The sequence below is a fragment of the Myotis nattereri genome, assembly GCF_964212035.1.
Source record: "Myotis nattereri genome assembly, chromosome: 11".
Taxonomy (NCBI): Eukaryota; Metazoa; Chordata; class Mammalia; order Chiroptera; family Vespertilionidae; genus Myotis; species Myotis nattereri.
The window spans coordinates 38,797,141-38,819,207 of NC_138086.1; the positions used below are offsets into that span (position 1 = coordinate 38,797,141).

Sequence of the window (22,067 nt, forward strand, 5' to 3'; positions counted from 1 at the left end):
TCATCTTCCTTCCAAGCATTGTAAGTAATTACCACCACGTTACTTGAAAACAGAACTCCCCAAAGTGAGAATCATTTAACACTAAATCTCATTTAAATGACCGCTCCAATGTCTTATAATAACAGCAGATAAAACAACAATTAAGCTACCTTAAGAAAGAAGTTGAGGCTTGCCAAAATCATAGACATCTTGCTGGTTACCATTCTAAAAGTTTCATTTTCACTCTTTCTTATCTGGAGAATGTGGTTTAGAAAGGAATTTCTGGCTGTTGGTCCTAGGAACATGATGCCTAAACATAAACCCAACTGCTGCAAAGTAATGAGATGAATGGCCTTGTTCCTCCTTAAGAAAGTTGACTCACGTATTTACAAGGAAAGAGAACGGAATTGTTTCCTAACTTCTTAAAAAAGAGTGCTACTCTAGCATTGTACGGTTACATTTCGGCTTGACATGCTGTGAAACTTGAATTCAACGGGCAAAAAACTTAGAAAACACTCCTCAAAAAGCATGTAAGGATTTAGCAAATATTTATTTATCATCTATGTTAAACTAAATGGAAATTGTACATAATGGTACAGATGAATTATGCAGTGCACAGTGGCAAATCCATGTGACAGTCAATGGTCTTCGCAGCTTGCCACCAGATGATATGTCTCATGGCTTATAATCCGTGAAAAGAAATAATATGGCACGTGCTGTTATGGACCCAGGCAAGCACATAAAAGGAAGCCATACAGACAAGAATATGCCAATATAGTACTCGAGCTTATAACTAAGCCATTTAGACAAACAGAATACATTTGGTTTACAATGAGAGCCAAAATATAATGCTATCTTCCCAGAAAAATAAAATAAACATGCCAGCTTAAATAACACACTACATTCAAAAGAGTGTTCGTGGAAATCTAGTATTTATATCTGATTTAAATGCAACAGTGCTGTCCTTAAAAATGAGCACTGCTTTTGAAAAATTATCTCGATGTGATACTCCACCGTAAGAAAAAGAATGACTTCCCACTGCATCATAACTGCAGCACTTCTTCGTGATCTCAAATACCTACACAATGCTAAGTAATTTTCTTTATCAGGCTAAACACAACTCATTTTTAAGGACAATGGCTGCTGTATCTGTTTCATGCGAAACACCAACACTCAAAATGATTTATTGTATTTTACAAATTTTACAAATGTTCATAATCACTATGAAGATTTACAAAACCCTACACCCTATAGCAAATATTAAGCACAATAAAAACATCATAAGTACTCAACTAATTTGGGGAAGGAAAAACTCTCATATATATGGAATTGCCACTTACTAAGTAGGCAAAGTCTTTCTTCCAGAGCCCTCATTAGTATCTATTCCTATTTTTAATCCCTGTTTCACCATGTTGATAGCCTTGTGCTGAAATATTCAGTAATAAACACAAAAGAAAAAGTAGCCATCTAGGACGGTAGGCATGGAAGAGGCGTCGCAAATCACGACGTAAAATACCTTCCAGTTGAAATCCTCCCTGCTAACAAACCTGCATCTGTAGCTCAATGGGTGATGTAGGTGTTCATTGTGATGTCAAGGCTCATCCATCCACAGGTACCCTCTCAACCGAGAATAACAGAATAGGCTGGAGAAGCAGGAGACAGTCCCTGCCTGGAGGTGCCCCATTTGAAACTAGGGTCGGTGGTGGTGATTCTTTTTCAGCTGTCTTTTCCCAGAGGGAATCTTTCTCCTTCACTGAGTTTGTGTCTGGAGAAAATGAGGTGGGGTTGGGGCAAAATCTGAATTCTTCCAGGTAGTTAGGCATGCCTTTCCCAAGTTCGAGAAAGAGGGGATAAATATCAATTCATTTGTGATTTTCCAAGCCTGGACATTTCTGCAATGAGATTCTGAATTTGAGTTTTAATGCCAGAAAAAAACAAACAAAAGACCTGAAATGTGTTTTTGTGGTACATTTCAGATTCTCAAGGACAGAGCAACATAAATTGTTGGCTTGTCCTTTGAGAGGGCAATGCATTTTTCTCAAAGTACGTCATGATGTGTGCGTGTGTGCATGTGGTGGGGGGAGTGATGGAAGTGGGTGTGTGTGTGGGGTGCAGAGAGAAAATTGAAACACGAAGCACATGTATATACATATACCTGTATATACATATATATGGAATTTAGTGCTTTCACTGAATTGTGTATTTGAGTCTTCAAAAGCTTATTTGGCTTGTATTTATTTTTTCAGAATCAAGTTTAGCATTTTACGTAAAATATATCTTTTTTCTGGTTCATAGTTTTAGTTTAAAAGCATGTAGGTCCATTCAATTCTTGACGCATCATAGAAAAGTTATTTTTCTCATTTTTAGTTATCCAGTTGTCAAATATTTTAGTTCATAAGTGACATTGTCATTATTATTAACTGGTTGTATGCGTGGAGATTAAAATGATAACTACTTATGCCTTATCTGCCATAATTTTTTTCTTAAATTTCAAATACAGGAGAAAAATCCTGCTTTCCCTTCTCTTGTGTTAATGGAAGAATATTTTCAATAATTATGTTTATTGACTTATCTGTTCACGTTGAGTGTTTTGGACATAACCTTTGCTAAGGGTCTTGTAATCTGTGGTTATGGTTCTATTTTTCTACATCTGGCAGCTTTACTGAAATACATCTTTTTAATGAAACTTTCAATACATTGTTTCCAGTTAATATTGGTGGGCAGCAATGACCTCCAGTGGATTCTTATGTACATAGCAACTGAGTTTTTCAGAGAATGTTTATTTTCAATATATTTGTATCTTTTAGACCTTTTGTAGCTGGGCAGCTTACTGAATGAACTCTTTAAACTTTCTTGAAACATTTATGTATTTGGTAATTTTAGAATAAAATGAAAAGACATTACAAGTTATCAACACTTGGACTTTCTTACTTATACATCCTCTAAGCTAATTTTGAAAACTAAAATGAATATTATTTAAGATTAACATTTAAATAGTCATACTTGTTTTTATATGTAATCCACTTGCTTTTAATTTTTATTTAAATGAAAAATCTTAAAAGTATATTTTAGAAAGGTAATTGCTACATAAAGGAGAAGAAAAAACTTCAGGAAATAAACATTTTCAATAATAAAATCTCCTGATACTATTTATAAGAGAAAAGTAAAAGTGCTCTGAACATCTTGGGAGTTAGGCGAACTCATGAAATAATTTTCTATTTGTTAATATAAAATAGAGGAAAATTTGACATCTCAGAGCAAAATGCTTTAATATTTTTTTCAGAAATAAAGATTATGTTTCTGGAATATATTTTATATTTCAGGAAAGATTACTTAGAAGACATACAATTTAAGTTTTTATAGAGCTTCAGTGCTATAATATCATTTTTGGCTTGTGAGGTAATAAGTTATTAACATCTTAAAGCATGACATAAGCATTAGCACATCGTTATTTCAGTTAGTTTTTTTTTTCTAAAAATGGATTAGATATACTACTGAGAAACTTCCACATCTTTACTAGACAAATTGTAGAGGAATATACTGTTCTACCAGAAGAGGGCAGCAAAATTTTTCAATAAGCGTTCTAACTGTAAGTCCATCTGTTTTGACATTCTTTGAGATCTTTCTGAGAAGTTACCTTCACTTAATTCTTCTCTTCACTTTATGGTGCAATGAATGTTTTATGAAGGGCACAATTGTCAAGGTGATCACAATTTTTCTTTCATGGTTTACAATAATTACAACACACCTTGGCTCATGGCTTTGACACTAATACAATCATTTTTAAAACGTACAGACAGTTAACATGAGAATAGTAAACTATCTGATACTATGTGTGGAGGAAAGGCAAAATTCAGAAAGATTAAAACATTTATTTTTATTTTTCCATGATTATTTAAATCTCAAAATTTTCATCAATATCCCCATTATCTTATGTCTAGCAAGAAGAGTAAAGTAATAATTGCCTTGGAAAAGCAGTCAAGTACTCAAAACTACACCTATCGTCACTTTTTGATAAATATAATGTGAAACCATTGAACCATACACTTATTTAAAAAAAAAATTAGTTAACTTATATGATGTTTAACCAGTCAAATGAGTATGTAGAATAATTTATCATAACACCTCTTAGTCATTTCTGTATTACAGAAATATCTTTTTAAAGTAATGCAAAGAAGTTGGATGATTTCTCATTCTTGTTTTTCTTTTGCTTTTAGGCTTCAAATATAAATTCTTCAGAACCCAGTGGGTGGTCTCACCTCCTCAGGAGTCCGGAGTGTGCCTGGGCAGGCGGTAGTGCTCTGCTTTGGGGCGGAGCTTCTTTTCCTGTGGGTTAGCATACTTCCACTTGGAAGGTGACATTTTATGCTTTTTCCTCTTCTTATCTGTGCACCAGACCTTTTCACAGTATTCTTCCACTCTCTGGAAGTTGCTATAACCAATCAGCTGCAAGAACTCCTTGTACCATGGCTTTGCTCCGTGCGGGATACTACTGTGAGCTGGACACGGCATCTTGGGAGGCCTGTCCTCTTCGTAGCCTTTGTTAAACATTTCCTCCACGCGCTCCTCTTCTACGACCTCCAGGGTGATTTTGCGGACAGTGTGGACAAAACTGTGCTCTACTGTCTGGCAGAAATATGTACCAGCATCCATTTTGCGCACCCTTAGGAAGAGCAAACCAAGGTCCATCTTAACCACTCTATCATCTGTCTTCACCTGCAATAACAACAACAACAACAACAAAATAATGACACCGGACTATTATCCAGAAGAATATTATACCAACCTATAATGTATCTTTATTTTGTTCATTTTCATTATAACATGAGGAAATAAATGTCATATATATGAGAGAGGGGAGGGGGCCTAATGAAATAAATCAGTTCTCCCTCTCTCTGAACTAAATTATATTTGAGGTCACTTTAAGGTCATTTTACATCCACACATTTTTAATATGTTTTTATCGATTTTAGAGAGCATGAGAAAGGGAGAGGAAGAGAGAGAGACACATCGACGAGAGAGAACCAGTGATTGTCTGTCTCCTGCACATCGCTTATGAGGGATCAAGCCAACAGCCCGGGCATGTGTCTTGACTGGGAATCCAACCAGTGATTTTTGTGCATGGGATGATGCTCAATCAACTTAGCTACACTGGCCAGAGCCATCAATATTTTTTAAGAGCAAAGTGAGTGAGCTTTCAATTATTAGAAAAATATTCAGTTCTATATAGCACTCAAAGTTAAAGTGAAATGACAATTTGTAAAATTTGTTTAATTTCTTTTTTAATGGAAAGAATTACTAGTTGAGGAGTTCTTATGTGTTTCATATAAGAATGACAAATGTTACTACAAGGATTTCTACTTAGAGAGCTGGACTACCTTCACCCTCTCCCATTCTTAAAAAAAAAAAAAAATCTTATCTCTTAATTATTCACCTCTACATTTCCTTGAAATAAAAGACAAACTGTTGTATGTTTTCATGTGGCCCAGGATCACATGATGCTGGTATAAAAGTGATTTACACTGTACTCTCTGATTTTCTCTTTGACAATACAAAACAAGAGCAGTATTCAACTTTGCCAATATAATAGGGCATAGCAGCCACAAACGCAACCACGTTGGTAGTAAAGGCCATTCCAACAAGCATGTTTTTGAGCCAGTAGTAGGTCCTGGCATGGCCCACCAGGCTCAGCTATCCCAGGCCTTGGTCAGTTTGGCCATGTCCAAAGTTGCAATGTGACTGACTCATCATACATGATTACCCATGTGTGGTCATTTATATAATTGGTGATAATGTGGAAAATGGCCTTAGTGCTAGAGTGAGAGTTTGTACCGCAAATGGGAATGTTAATGATAAATTACAAGGCTCCCTGGGGCATTTTGTCAGCTGTGCAAGGTAAATTAATCACTCAGAAGCTTCAGAGTGACATAGTTGGATGACAAAAGGAGCTCCATATGTCCTTCATAGGTGCTTCCCTTGACTTGGAAGGACCAGGCCTGGCAGACAAAATGCTACAGTCATTCACTCAAGAAGTTCTCCAGTGAGGAGCAAGGAAGAGCCCTCAAACCAAAGCTTTTATTGTACATGGAAACAATAAAACCTAAAAAATAGGTTTTACTGAGAATCTAGCCTTAGCACCTGCCACAACCAATAACTCGTAAAGGACTTTGAGTTGCTCTGCTCAGTTTAACTGGGCCTTTTGCCAATTTTCCCTTCACCACTAGCTTTCTCCACGTATTGCAACCTGCCTATGACCACACCATGCTTCTCGTGATACTGACGCTGAAGGGCAGCATCCATTGTTTTTAAACTTGTGGCAGCATTTGACATAATGGACTGGCCTACTTAACTGTCTTTTTTTTTTTTCTGTGTAGTATAAGCCATTATACTGTCCTGGGACTTTTCTTGGTGTCTTCTACAGATCTCTCATTTCCTCTAAGGCACAATCCTCTGTCCTTCTCTGATCTCATGTTTTATTTGCATCCATTTGATAATTCTTCTATTTCCTAATTTCAATCAGCTTCTTTAAGATGGTACAACTTGCACATAGATAATCCATTGTTTCTTTTTGTTCCCTATAAATTAAGAAACACTAACCGAGACTTATCTGATCCTTCATTATACACAATTCAATGTCTTTTCACTTAGACTCCCCCCAATTACTTATTTCCCTATTTCTGACAATTACATCATCATTCTTCTATAGATACTTCAGATAGTCACTCTATCTGAAAGTGTTTATCATATACAGGGTGTCCCCCCAAAATGTATACATACTTTAACAGCTGATAGCTCAATTTTGAAAATGAAATGTATTTTAATAAACACTGCCTTTATAATGATTCAAAGTCTGCATACATTTTTTGGGACACCATATATACTTCTCTCTCATTATTATCCTCATATCCGACAGATCTCAAATCCCCATCAACATTTCTTCATTGGTGAGCATCAGAAACAGCCATTCCATTTTATTATTTTTGCTACAATGCTAGGCTCATACTTCATGACCTGTTCTTTGACCTTATCTCATGGCAGACTCTCCCCAAATCTCCCTTTTTTCTGTTCTTGCTTTCATGCCCAGCTGGATTCTGTTTCAGAACCTATAATCTTGTCTCTGTCTAAAGAAACATCCCAATGTCTGGCCTGATTCCTTCTCATTCAGAAAGGCCGACTTAAATGTTCTCTCTTCAAACAGGCCTCCCTCACACCCCTATAAAAGTGTCCTTATTTCCTTCTTATCATCATTTCACTTGTTAACTTTTCTATGCCTGAACAAGCATCGTTATTTGCAAATATAAACAGCCCTTGCATTAATTTTATTCTGATTGGTAGCTTTACCCTTTATTTCAACAAATGAGTACTATTTTACTCTTCTTCAAAGTTCACTTTCTTTTGTCACGCTCCTGATTGGGTGGTTATTCAGACTCTCTGTTGCTTGCCTGAACAGGTGAGAATTGTCCAATTAACCAGATCCTGCCTTTGTAAATCTATATCCCAACAGCTCAAGATAGAGAGCCTCTCAGACTGGGGTTGGTGGAATAGTTGCATTTCTGAGATCAATGAGTTTTCTATAAGGATTTCTTAGATTAGTGTGATTATTTCCATTCTAATCAATATACATTTTAAAAGAACTATATTTGGGATCATGTGGAAGATCCTAATTGTTAGTATTTGTGTTTATCATAGATCTGATCCACGTTCAAAGCTTTGAGAGTTTCCAGCTGCTAAGGAGGACAAAGATGGATTTAATATGTTAATGATATGTTCCAGCCAAATGAAAACCAAACAGCATCCTTATGTAGTAATGCATATAAAAAGTTTTGAAGTCACTTGAATAAAGTGTTAAGGGGATTGAGTCATCACATGGCACAGAGTGCTATAGGCAGATGTTTTATATATTCACAAACACACATATGTGGTAGTCTGCGAACCATTTTACTTCCACGGAGATACCTCATTTCAGTGGAAAAAAAAAATCATCCAATTAAATATACATTTAAATGATGTATAAATTTGCTTATATTTTATTTGTAAATATGTTTGTTTTTTATTTGAATAAAAGTTACAAGTATATAGGATGCATTTCTGGTTTGATTCTTGTGAACATTTAATAAACATTTTAATACAAGTCATGCTACCGGCCCAAGAACAATGCTATAATTTAAGGGCAGGTAGTGGGGACAACTTGCAGAAAAATAGAGTCAAATCCTCCTCTTCAAACTCCTTCTGCTTTCAGTTCCCTGTCTTGTGATCTAATTTCCCACTTCCATGTCTTATTCCTTCTTCTCCTCAGTAAACTCCTTTCTACCGTTTGTCAATCCATTTTTAAAATTTCCTGCCAGGCTTAAACTTTCACATCTTAAATGAGTACTTTCTTTATGGCCCATATATATGTTTTGTTTCTTTTTATAACTCAAAAGCATTCATATTTGTAGCATACAAGATGGTATTTATAATCCTCTTCAAATATTTTTTTCATGAAAGTTTCATCACTTTAATACAGGGTGGGGCAAAAGTAGGTTTGCAGTTGTTCATGTGGAAAATAATACAATCTATAATAATATAAGCATAATATGCTAATGAGACCGGACAGCCAAACGACCTTCCGGTCGTCATTTCGGACGTCCTTCCAAACGAAGCCATGGTGGCGGGGGCCAAGGCAGAGGTGGTTAGGGGTGATAGGCAGGCCAGCAAGCAGTTAGGGGCAATCAGGCAGGCAGGCAGAGGCAATTAGGGGTGATCAGGCAGGCAGGCGAGCAGTTAGGGGCGATCAGGCAGGCAGGCAGAGTGGTCAGGGGTGATCAGGCAGGCAGGCAGGTGAGTGGTTAGGAGCCATGGACCTGGGTTTAGGTCCTGACCAGCAGTTGGATATCCCCCAAGGGGTCCCAGATTGCAAGAGGGTGCAGGCGGGGCTGAGGGACGTCCCCTCCTCCCCCCGTTCATGAATTTCATGAACCAGGCCTCTAGTAATCTATAATAATAAAAGCATAATATGCTAATTAGACCAGATGTCCTTCTGGATGACCTTCCGGACAAAGCCGGGGCTGTGAGGGAAGCCTGGGTCCTGGGTGCCTGCTGACGGCCAGAGGGAAGCCCGGGTCCCAGGTGCTAGAGGGAAGTCAGTGCTGGCAGCCAGGGAAAGGAAGGCCTACTCTTGCACAAATTTCGTGCATCGGGCCTCTACTTAATAAATAATAATATAAGGATAAACTCTGTTTACTCAAAACTGTAAACCTATTTTTGCCCCACCCTGTATAATAAGTTTCATAAGGGCAAAGACCTACCTCTTAATTATTATGATTATTCCATAATGAGTAGAGTGCTATGAACATAGTGAAATGAAAACTTATTAATCTGTTCAGAGTATACTAGCAAGACAATGAGGTATACCAATAAGGATATAGTAATTCACCAAGTGATTCACCATTTCTATGTAAACCCAATAAGGATTTGGCTAGGAAAGAAGCAAGCATAATTTGAGGAACAGTTAGCAACTAGTGTACAGGGCTATGTATGCTTCACAGACACATAGGACAAGCAGCTCTGGGAAACTGCCTTCCCCTGAAAGCATCTGCACACAAACATCCTCACTGGATATGACGATCCTTGGTTCTCTCTCTGCTAAATCTCCTGCGAGAGTGAATCACACAAGAGAAAACATAAAAGTCACCTAGCTCATATTCTGGCAAATAGCAATCAGTTCATGAAAGTGTTTTTAAAATAAAACAAAAAGCAAAAGTGATATAAGTACAAACCATTGATCTCTGGATAAGAGTGCTTTAAAAAAAATCTGTCAAAAAAGAAGGAATTTCTTCCATTATCAGAAACCCAAGCTTAAGAAACATAGCCTTGTGTGTATGTATAAAGTCCAGACGAGTTTGAAGATGTGGAAGCAAGATGACTATAATGGGAATTGTTCCACCTCATTTATTTGCATATTAGAGATAGGGCCTGTCTCAGAATTCAGGTCTCTCCTCCTGGTTACAGTGAAGCATAAATTCAAGAATAAAAGTAGTGTTAATTCTCAGATCTGGATGATTGTACACTGTGTAGATTAAATCACCTTGAAAGTGAAGCTTGACTTCCACAGCCTATGAATTCCTAGAAATAATAAATGACTTAGAGATTTGTATTTGAAGTCCTTCCACGATTTAATCTTTCCACTTTAGTTAACATGGGTACCTTCAACTTCAAACCCTGATTACAGAAGTGTTTTTCATCCAGTTGTTCTTTTTCTGCGTCTGCAGACCAGATTTACTTGGTCAATAAGATGGTACATAATACATCATTTTATCAAATATTCTTATAGGTAATATAAAAACATACAGAATTTTTTACTGGAAATGGTTTTAATATTCTTAGCTATAAAGATTGATTCAGTATGTTTCATAATGTTAAATAACAAAAGTAATTGAACAAAGAACCCTGCACATCTGGTAGCTGGTCAGGAAGAAGCCATGATTTCCATGTGTCTCAACTATATGGCTCCATACTTTTCATAGGCCTTGAACTGGTTTAGTTCAGAATATATTTAACAATGAAATCAGTTTCTGTCAAGAAATAAAGACCAACAATTTATATGTTTGTTTGTTTGTTTATCTGGCCTGTCTTCAATTCAAAAGATTTTTTGGTGGACTTACAGAAATATATTGTATATGACAGTATAAAAATAAAAAATATCTATTATTAAAAACACTTTCCATTATGAACCTGCTATATGAGGAAGATGATTACCCAATAGAGACAGGGTGAGTTCTTAATAGCTCATTTAAGAAATCTGTTTCACTATATAGAAAACAAAGTTGTATTTATACTTCAGATTAAAGATCCAAATGTGAAAAATTTATTTCTAACAAAAGAAGATGATGAGAGGAAAATTATCATAAATAAGAACTCAAAACCATACTGTGAAAAAATGTTATATTAAAAAACACCAACTATATCAAAGAAGAAATTTTAAACATTTATATTCAAGAATGGATTAAAATATAGAAGATACAAAGAATTCCTGAAAGTAAAGAGAGTTATATGAGAAAAATGGGAAAAAGTATATAAACAGGAAATTAAGAGAAACTCCAATGCTTAATAAGTATTCAAGTTATGTTCAATTAGTAATAGTAATTTTAGAATGAAAATTTAAAAATGATACTACCTTACACACAGAAGAAAGGAAAAGACTAGAAAATACTAAATATTGGTGAGGATGTGGGGAAATGGGAGCTTTGAGAGTGAAAATGGTGAAGAAATTCTGGAAAGTAAGTCAACAATAATTAGAGGAATGAAGGATTTTGATAGTTAATAATGCAAAAATTTACATGCTGATCTATGTTATTATTTTCAGAGATGATCATTAAAGACATAGTAGTGGGAATTGATGACGTGTTTGGTCCCCTCTGAGGAGAATGGATCAATGAAGAGCAATGAATGCCTGCAATGTTCAATCAGTAACAGAAACAACGAACCAGAGACACACAACAACAGTGATGAGCCATAGAAACACAGTGTTGAGTTTTAAAAAGTAAGAAGCAGCAGCATAAGATCTATAGCATATTTATTTTTATGGCTCATGCAAACTCAAAATGTTAAATACTCATTCAATATACAAATGTAGTATTGGATACCTTGCAATCATTACAATGATGCATCTGAGGAAGCAAGATGAAAGTGGAGAACGGTGGTCCAAGAAAAATAAAATCAAACAAGAGGGGACTTGTGTGGACAGATCATGACAATGTGCTGTGAATAAAGTAGTATGTTTAACTAAACTATGCATCTGAAAGTAAAAAATAGGAACCAAAATGCAAAAAACAAACCAAAGATAAAAACAAACAACAACAAAAAACCCTTCAGTTGTTTGTAATGATTATCCTGGTGTGACAACCAATAAGTTTGTTTGTAATCTGTTCATGCTTGAGGCTTATACAGTCATATGATTATATAACTACTTAATTATATAGTAAGTTTAAGGGTATTTTTAAAAAATTTTCCACAGATAAGAATATCAGGATGATCAGGATGAAGGGAAAGTAGGAGGACAGAGGATAAAAGTAAAGCTAATGTTTGAAAACAAAAATGCACATCATAAAGCACTAAACAACTACTATACCTGGAGTACAACTTCAATTCTAAATTGCCTAGGGATCAAAGGCAAGAAGAAAGTATGATTAATTCTAAGATCCAAATGTCTCTGAAATATATATTTTAAATTATTCCTTATAAGAACTAATATATTTAAAATTATTCCTTATAAGAACTACATATTTTCCTGGCATGGAGGCCTGAGTGAAATCTCTTCTCTGTTTTCATAAAATGAGAGGCAGGCATCCAGCCAACAGCACTACAATAAATTCACTTCCTTAAGATAACACCTCAGGGTCAGGTGAGAACAAGGTTCCCAAGTACAGTTCAATCTGAGCTGTTCTATGGGCCTAACAAATGTGGTACAGATACACAGTTCTAAGCTGCTATATTTTTATTATATTTTCTGTTCTCTAGAAGACTATACGAAGTATAATTTACATGAGAACAAGAAGAATTGTTAAGTGAAAGGAACTAGTATTTTTGAGTAGCTATGCTGTGCCTGGCAATGGGTTTGCTACATTACCATGTTGCTTTGTTTACTTAGATGCCCAGAGTTAGAGGGGTTTCAGTAGGATAAAACATAGATCCACAATGATTCCATAGATTTAGGAAAGTATGTTTACTTTTCAGAGATGTTTTGAATTCTCTTCGAATGTAAAAAGAAGAAAGTTCTATTTAAAAATCTAGATTCATTTCTATTTTTAGAAAGTTGCTTTATAGTTTTCATTTCATACCATAGGAACTGTCTTTGTCATTGTGAATGAAAAAGTGAAATTAATGTGTTATACAGCTAATTACTCCAGAACTAAAATATGGGGCAAATGGCATTGTAAAAATACTTCTCAATGCTTCAAAATGTAAATTTTGAATATTTATCTATAAAGAACTGTTAGTTCAGAAATGATGAGAATATTTTGGACTGAAATAGAAACATCAAAACTGCTAAATATGTTTTGAATGAGGCAAATAGTTCATGCACTTCATAATATGAAAATGAAAAACAAAATAAATTATATCAATGTGGAACAAACCTGATGCTTTCAGTACATGTGTATAAAGAAAAAAGTGAAAACGTATGGCTGCCATTGATTTCTTTAGACTTTCTGTCATGTGTTAGCATTGGTGAAGGTCAAGAAAATATGAGTCATTTTAGCAAACAAGATTGTAAAATAAGGATGTGCTGACATAATACAACTGCAACATGAAAAGATGTAAATTGTATATTCCAGTTTTTATGTTTTGCTTTTACAAGAGAAGCTGTCTCCATAATGCATTGAATCATCAATAAAATTATGTTTTAATTAAAACTGTACACATATAGCCTGGATGCAATAAACACGAAGTTAGCTGGAAGGAAGTGCTGATTGTATGTGATCTGAAGTCAAAGTTGAGAAGTGACAACTTTTGGCATAGAGTTAAAAAAAAATTGAGAGTGAAGTTGAAGTTTTGTAGATTTGATATTAACTTGCATTCAATCTCCTGAATTTTCCATAGTAAATATGCACATTTGTGCATAATTTAAGAATTCTATACAATACCTATAATTAGCTATTTTAAAGTGAGATACTGTATTTTTAGGACTCTTAAACACACAAATATATTTCCCTTAAATAGAGAATCTACAGTGGAAAGATCAATGGAGGACCAAGGGGAAATAAACTTTCTATGCTTACCAAAAGATAAATTATAATGCTGGTCTTAGGGACCAGAGCTTACTCACTTGCCTTACACTATTTCTTGCTGATATTTCTCACATATCGGGGGATGTCAGAGAGCTGGTTTTGGCCCGATCCCGCAGGCCAGGCTGAGGGACCCCACTGGTGCACGAATTTGTGCACCAGGCCTCTAGTCTTTTATAATCAACTAGAGGCCCGTTGCAGGAAGATTCCTGCAAGAATAGGGCTTCCTGTGGCTGGAGTGAAGCAGAGAAGGGAGTGAAACTTGCTGAGGCGGGCTTTGCTCCCGCTCCCAGACGCTCTGGCTAGGTTTCCCCTCCCGCCTCTCACCTCTGCAGCCTTGGCTCTGTTCCTGTCTCCACTGCCTCTCCTTTGCTCCCTTCTGTAGCTCTTTGCTTCCATGTTGTCTTCAGTCTTTGCTCCCAGCCAGTATATGCAAATTAACCGCCATCTTGGTTGGGTTAATTTGCATATAGCCACTCTGATTGGCTGGTGAGCATGGCTTAAGGCATAGCAAAGGTATGGTCAATTTGCATGTTTGTCTTTTATTAGTGTAGATAAGAAAACTACCAACACTCCATGAGAACAGAGGTTAAAAACACAAAAAACACAACTTACCAAAAAAATAAAATAAAATAAATGACCAATAAACAAGAACCCATGTTCAACTTCTCTAGTAAACAAAGAAACAAAAATTAAATCAAGATATTTTTAACCATCAAATTGACAAACATTTAAAAACAATAACTTCCAGGGTTGGTTATAGATGAAGTAAATAAGTACCCACATTCATTGTTGGGGTGTGTGTACATTTCTACAGCTTTTTTTTTAATGAGAGTAAAACATACTAGTTCAAACTCTGCATGCTTATATTTAACCCTTTAACATATTTATATGTTTCAGTCTATCAAATTCACATCTAGGAAATTCTCCTCGGAAACTATTTATAGATATGCACAATATGCACAGAGAGATAAACTGAAATGTTATTTGTAATAGCCAATGGCTTTAATCAACATCATGCCCAAAAAGGATTTGTTAAATTCATTGTCATATATCCAAATGATAGAATATCTCATTTCCATAAAATAGTTTTAAATAATATTTAATATTACCACTACAGTAGATAAAAAGGCACATTTATGTGTATATAATGATTCCAACTGTTAAAAATTTTGAAACACATACACTTACATGCTACCTCTCTATATTCTTGAATCATGAATACTCCACTATTGACCATCCAAACATCCAAACAATGAACATGTAAATCATTTTTATTGCTTTTCTTTTACTTCAAATATCAAATGCATTCAATGCTATCTCATAAAAATAAAATGTCTTTTCCATTCCTGCTAACACTGTTAGTTTTGGTAAAAAATCTTTCAGTTGACTATTGAAATACCTTCTTAAATGGTCTTCTTGACATCTAGCTTATCCTCCAAGCCTATATAGCAGTTTCTAGAATAATGTGTAAAAACAGATTATCTAAGGTGTTCTTATTGGCTACAGAGAAAGTGAAATGTTTCCTTGATCTCTCTACTCATTTCTGCATCCTATTCCCAGCCACAGATATACACATACCATACTGTTTCTCACCTCTACCACATATGATTATATTAGTTAACTTCTACTCATCCATTTGAGAAGACATGACTCAAATATAACCTCAAATAAAAATATAAGCCCTGACTCTTTTCCTGATTTTCCATCATTCCACTTGCATACTTGGTCCGTTGGTTAAGACCATTTTCTTTTCCCATAGTTCCAGCATAACTTATACCAAACATACTATAGCATAATTGATAATCTGCTTACATTCTTATATTCACTATAAGACTATGGGCTTCAAAGAGGCTAAAACAATGACTTATCATCTATTAAAGTAGGCTTCAAGTGAACTTTGAGTTCAAAATATTAATTTCAGACACTTAAACAGAGATAAGAGCAGAAAGTAGAAAAAGTATTCCATCTGAGATTTAAACAGCCTTCACAAGTCTCAATAATACCAGAGAGTTTTTGCACATTGCTATTATGTGTATGAGGTAGCCACTTGTACATCATTTGATCCTGACAGTAAAAGGCACATAATAGTTAATGTTGTGCCATTGAACATAAAGATTTATGTCCCTATCACCTGAATGATTACCTGCTTCCACCTTTATCTTCACCCCCTACCTACTATATTCTTAATACAATTACCAAAGTGATCTTTATGAAACCAATTTTTATTGTTGTTAATCCTCACTCGAGGATATTTTCCCATTGCTCTTAGAGTGGAAGGAGAGAGAGATGGAGGGAGGGAGGGATGGAGGAAGGGAAGGAGGGGAAGGGAGTGAGGAAGAGAGAGAGAGAGAGAGAGAGAGAGAGAGAGAGAGAGAGAGAGAGGAGGGAGGTGAGAGAGACACATCAATTGGTTGCCACTCTCATACACACCAACTATGGCCAGGGATCAAACCTGCGACCCCTCAGTGCATGAGCTTAAAACCAAGTTTTGATCATATCATGGCTCTGCTGAAAACTACCCAATGGTTTTCTACTTAACTTAGAGCAAACAATAAAGCCAGTCTATAAAATATTACAAGTCCCTCCTTGAGCTGCCCTTTATCTACCCTATGACTCACAGTTATTAGTCTCACTGGTGCTCATTCTCCTCCAGCCACACTGACCTTCAACCTGATGTTCTTGGAATATATCAGGTGCACTGGTACCTCAAGGGCCTTTGTACCATCTGTTCCCATTGTCCTAAAAGTTCTTCTCCAATGTGGTCATGTGGCCTATTACCTCCCCTCTTTCAAGTCTTCTTCTAAATATCACTTTGTTGGTGAGCTTCCATGATCACCCATTTAAAAAATTGCAACCTCTCCCTGCAAGTAATCTCTCTTGCATTTTCCTACTTAGGATCATCCGATACATTAATCATAATTATTATTTAGTAGTATTGTTGCTGGTTGTCATTATTATTATTATCATCATCTTTCTCTGTTGTCCAAAATACAAGTTCTATGAAAGCAGAATATGTGGTAGGTGCTTTATGGTAGATGTTCAATAAGTAGGTTTCAAATGAATGAATAAGGCAAATGAATAAATAAACCCAAGAAAATGAGATAGAGTGCTCTGAGTTTTATATCTACATAGACTCAAGATAGAACACACTTATTTTGACACAAAATTGTCCTTCTACTAACAGAAATAGAGTAGAAGTCTGAAAAGATTAGAAATACATTGATGTGTATATCATATACTAATGACTCCTAGTATTAATGCTTAGAGTGGGAAATGTTTCAGCTAATGTGCCATTGAAAATAAAGATAATGGCAGTTTCTCAGACATCTAAACATGATGTTACTGGCTTTGCACCAAAGCTGTAGCAGTATACACCACTAAATTCTGATGGAAAAAAATATAGCTATATCTATAGCTACATCTATAGCTATATCTATAGCTACATCTATAGCTACATCTATAGCTACATCTATATATCTATATCTATATCTATATCTATATCTATCTATCTATATCTATATCTATCTATCTATATCTATATCTATATCTATCTATCTATATCTATATCTATATCTATATCTATATCTATATCTATACCTATATCTATATCTATATCTATATCTGTATCTATACATCTCAAGCTGACACCAGGGGCATTTTTTTTCAGAAATCAAATTCCAGAACTTCGGCAGTAAACTGTTTTCCATTTGGTCCATGTCCCAAAGCATCCCAAGCTATACTTAGAATTCTGATTTCAGAAGGTTGCGTGGTTTAGTTTAAAGAACATAGATACCTGTATTTGAATCTACTTTACTAGCTGTGAGTAATCAGGAAAGTCTGTGTCTCAATGACCTCATCTATAAATACATTTTTAGAATAAAATGATATAGTCTAAAAATGCCAGAAATACCTGGTCCAAATCTGGGGTCTGTCTTTGTTTATGAGCTATGGCTCTTTTAGTTTTGTTTACGAGCTATGCTTTGTTTCCAGCTATGTTTATGAGCCATGCTGACTGTTTATGAGCTCTGCTTCTTTTAGTTTCCGCATTTGTAAGAGGAGGATTACTATGTCTCATGTGCAGTTGTGAGATCTAAGGATAACCAGGTAAGGCACCTAACATGGTTTCTGTGTGCAGCAGACACACATTAAAGAACAGCCCCATCTATCAAGCCTTTTCTGCTGCCTTTTCCCTCAGTGCATCACAATGACTGACTCACCACGATTAGCCAGGTCATCAAGCCAAGGAAAAATGCTCCTTTATGAAGTACTAATAAAGTAGACTTTCAATAAAAATTTATGAAATAAATAAAAAGTGTAGAGATTATGTTTCATATATGGTATTTAAGGAAGCAGGGAACTATAAAGTACATTTTTAAGAGGAAATTGCAGTAATCCAGTTTAGAAACTAGACAACTGAATTGTTAGATGCTATCTAAAGCATTTTTAAAGATTCATTTCAACAGAAATATCCGCCTGAATATGTGTGTCTGTGTAACTTCAAAGGGCTGAAATTGGATTGCAGGCAGATACTCCAAACTCAAAATTTTAGTTCAGTAAAAGGAAGATGTACATATGACAATCAATTTTCACAGAGACTCTGATTTGACTGCAAGAAAATGACTTCTCGTGGCTTACAGTGTGCATGATGAGCCTTGATGGCCACAGTCAGGTGCTCTCAAAAGCATTTCCAGGGTCAAGATTTGATAAAATAATTATCTTAGCTGCCTCACAGTAACTGTAATAAGTAAAAAATGGTTTTATATACAACTCTGAACTCAAAATCTTTTTAAAAATACTCTAAACAGACTCTAAAATGTTTAAAAGGTGCATCTGCTCGTGTATACAGCAGACACATTCAGCTTCTGTTGATGTCAATTTTGGGTGTTTTTGGTTTTTTTTTTACTTTATATTGTGAATAAATCAGATTGCTATGTCTATAGAAATTAAGTTCTATCTTAATTTCTTATAGCTAAACTTTTAATGAAGAAAGTACATTCAAAAATTTAAATATCAGTGAATATATCAGTCAGGGCTACTTAAATGTAGTTGAAGATTGGGACTAAAATATGGGTAAATCAGAAATTATATCAACGATGTGAGAAAGAAGCTTAAAAGTGAACATTGTGATGGATGCAGCATGTCAAAATTATTTGTTAAAGATTTCCAAATAAGACAGTTTATGGTGAATTCAAAATTAGAAACAGAATAATCTGAATGAAGAAAACTACTGATGAAAAAATTACTTCTCTGACTGCTGAAGCCATTCAACTGGATAATTACAGAATATTCTCAGGTCTTCTCTTGCCAAGTGAATTATGATGGAATTTAAAAACCAGTTCCACCTCAAATTTGTGGAATGGAAAATACGTTAGTGCTAAATCAATAATTTACATTTTTGGATATACATTTATTCTTACGGCATCGTAAAATTTAGGGGGATTCTCCTTTTCAGATTGCCTTTTTTTAAAAAAAAATATTTTATTGATTTTTTACAGAGAGGAAGGGAGAGACACAGAGAGTTAGAAACATCGATGAGAGAGAAACATCAATCAGCTGCCTCCTGAACACTCCCTACTGAAGATGTGCCCACAACCAAGGTACATGCCCTTGACCGAAATCGAACCTGGGACCCTTCAGTCCACAGGCCGATGCTCTATCCACTGAGCCAAACTGGTTACAGCCAGATTGCCTTTTTATATAATTTCTAGAGCCTTTGGTAAGTTGAGGCGACTTACTCTGTAATAGTTATACTAGGAACCTGGGATTTACAAATGTAATCATGTTTCAGAAAGTAGTGTATAATTTTGGATCAAAATCCTGTTGGATTTTTAGTTTCACAATAGGCTAGGGAAAAAAGCATAAAAAGTCAATGTATTCTATATTTGGAATCAATAATTTTGGCTTCTAATGACAAATGTTTGCTCTCTAGCGCCACAATGAGGTGGAAACTCCATTCAGTCATTCTCTCCATTATGCACTTATTAGCTCTCCCTTGTGTCCCACAGCAGGTCTCTAGAATTTCTTTCCCTTATTCAACGGGCAACCTTTTCTTTACAAGCACCACTTCTCCAATATTCACCAACATCTATTTTCCATTAATGTAACCAAATTTTCTTCTACTTTCTATTTTTATAACCCCACTTTTGTTAAAATTGAGCTCAAATCCTAAATCAACATCAACAAAGATTTTTTTTTAGGTGAGGGGACATCAACAAAGCTTTATCTGTTTCTCTGCTTCATGCCCTTGACCTCGTCCTATAAACAACCAGCTCCCTAGACTTGCATTCTTTTATCCAGTAACTACCTCCAGACTATTCTGTATGTATGTTTTCAATGCTGCTATCCTCCTAAACGTTGCCCAAATTGTTCTTCACTCATTATTTAAATGATTATAGAAATATAAGCTCCACCACTAAATCTGGTTAATAAAAAGAGCTGATGCCTTTCTTTTGTTCCCTGTGGACTACAGTGGAACCCCAGTGTCAATGTGTCACACATGTTTAATAGCTTTATCAAACAACCAGTTTAATACTGGCTGCTATTGTTGTTGTTTCAATTTGATTATCCATAAGTCTTAGATACAGTGTCAATGGTGTTTAAGTTTGCTATTTTTCTAGAACATTGCCTTGGGAAGTACAAGTTAAGAGCATCATTTTGATAATATGGCACTAAAATCATGAAGCTATAGGTTCCTCCTGAATAAAAATCTAGCCTCCAGGATCTAAATTATATATATAAACATATGTATATGTAATTTATTTATATTATATTTAATTCAGATGTATATAAAAATCTATGTGTGTAAATGTTTGAAATTGATATATAAGGGGTGGCCAGGGGATTGTCAAGGGCAGGAAAAAAAAGAAATTGATATATAGATATAAAACACACAATAAATAACCCCACTTTTTAAATGACATGTATAGCATAAGAAGACTGTTTCTTTTTAAGCATCCAATAAATAATCATCTATTGGCTAATTGCTCACTATATGAAAGACACCATGGTGTGAATGTGCAGCTTTGACTTACCTCCTCTTTTCTTGTGTCATGTCCTTTCTGTACAAACCAGATCACTTTTGCTTGCAAAGACCGTGGAGTGCATTCCAGCAACGTACTGTTGTTCTCTATGCCATATGCCAGGCGCTCTTCAGTCTTATCCAAAGCATCCCCTACAATAGGAATGTTAACATCAGCCTTGAGACTTGGATTTTATTGGTAAATAATATTTCTAAAAGATTATTCATTAGAGCCCTGAATAACTCTCATTTATTGCTAATTTCAATGCAAGCTAACTTAAATGAGTTTTTTAGAGTTAGTGGGATATCAAAATCTCGACATTAAAGACACAGCAGGCTTTTGGGTGGGACAGGAGGAAGTAACTGGGAGTTTGGTTTCACAGGATAAGACAATCAGGAGGACAGTAAAAGGATGCATCAGTGTTAAATTAGTCATCAGTGTTAAATATATAGGAAGTCAGTGGCAAGTGCTTAGCAAGGAAGGTAAGAAAAGGTGAGCAACAAATGTTCAAGCAAGGCATAGAGCTCAATTCACGGTTACATGAGACAAAAGCAGACAGCAGAAATCGAGGAGATAGGGCTCTATGTAAACACAGAGTGAGTGGCATCTTGACAAGGGATTGTACTTTTCCAGATATCGGGCTCCTGCAGTAAGAAAAGGGTATGAAACTGAACTAAGGATTTTGTGAACCAGAGCTTCTTGATTATAAACTGTATCTTGGATCAGAAGGGCTCCCACTGAACTTGAACCCAAATTTGCACACAGGCAAGTATACCTCACTGCAGTGGGGAATAAAAGCAAGTGGATTTAATTGTTGTTGCTTTAACCGAGGTCAAATTCAACAACTAGATCCCACGGCTTTTTCCCTAGGCCTGTGTTCTCACCTTTAACACTGACCCCTACGTTTCTCGAGGATTAAGATCTGCCTTTCTCTAGCCAATATTCTCAGAGACTTACATCCTGCACAAAATCCTGAGTCAGCTTAGGGCCCATCAAGCGACTACTGGACCAGTCTCTAGAACTGTGTATAAACACCTCTGGTCTCCAGCCATGGTGCCCCTTCCTTCCGTGACTTCCTGGTGAAACCGGTGACACTAAGCACAGCCCGTGCACCAACCACCATCACGGTGTGAAGAGCTGCAACACTGTTCCTACCTACCCCTGTTCCTCAGAAACCAACATCTGCGCAGCCAGCCCCAGCTCTCAGCTTGTTCTACTTCAGCGAGAGAATCACAGTTTTTCTACTTTATTCTATCCCAAAACTTAGTAGGTAACAACACAAGTTAGAGCACTCTTGACAAAA

General features: G+C 35.7%; 1 protein-coding gene across 1 annotated transcript in view; it reads right to left on the minus strand.

Annotated features, from left to right (window-relative positions):
- Positions 1-2,506: 2,506 nt before the first annotated feature.
- SEMA3E (semaphorin 3E) overlaps positions 2,507-22,067 on the minus strand; it is a 220,421-nt gene continuing 200,860 nt past the window's right edge. Inside the window, exons 16-17 of the mRNA XM_081101912.1 lie at positions 20,777-20,916; positions 2,507-4,695 (exon numbers count right to left, since the gene is read on the minus strand). Of these exons, the coding sequence (XP_080958038.1) occupies positions 4,243-4,695; positions 20,777-20,916 (593 nt within the window). The 3' untranslated portion in view covers positions 2,507-4,242. The remainder of the gene's footprint in view (positions 4,696-20,776; positions 20,917-22,067) is intronic.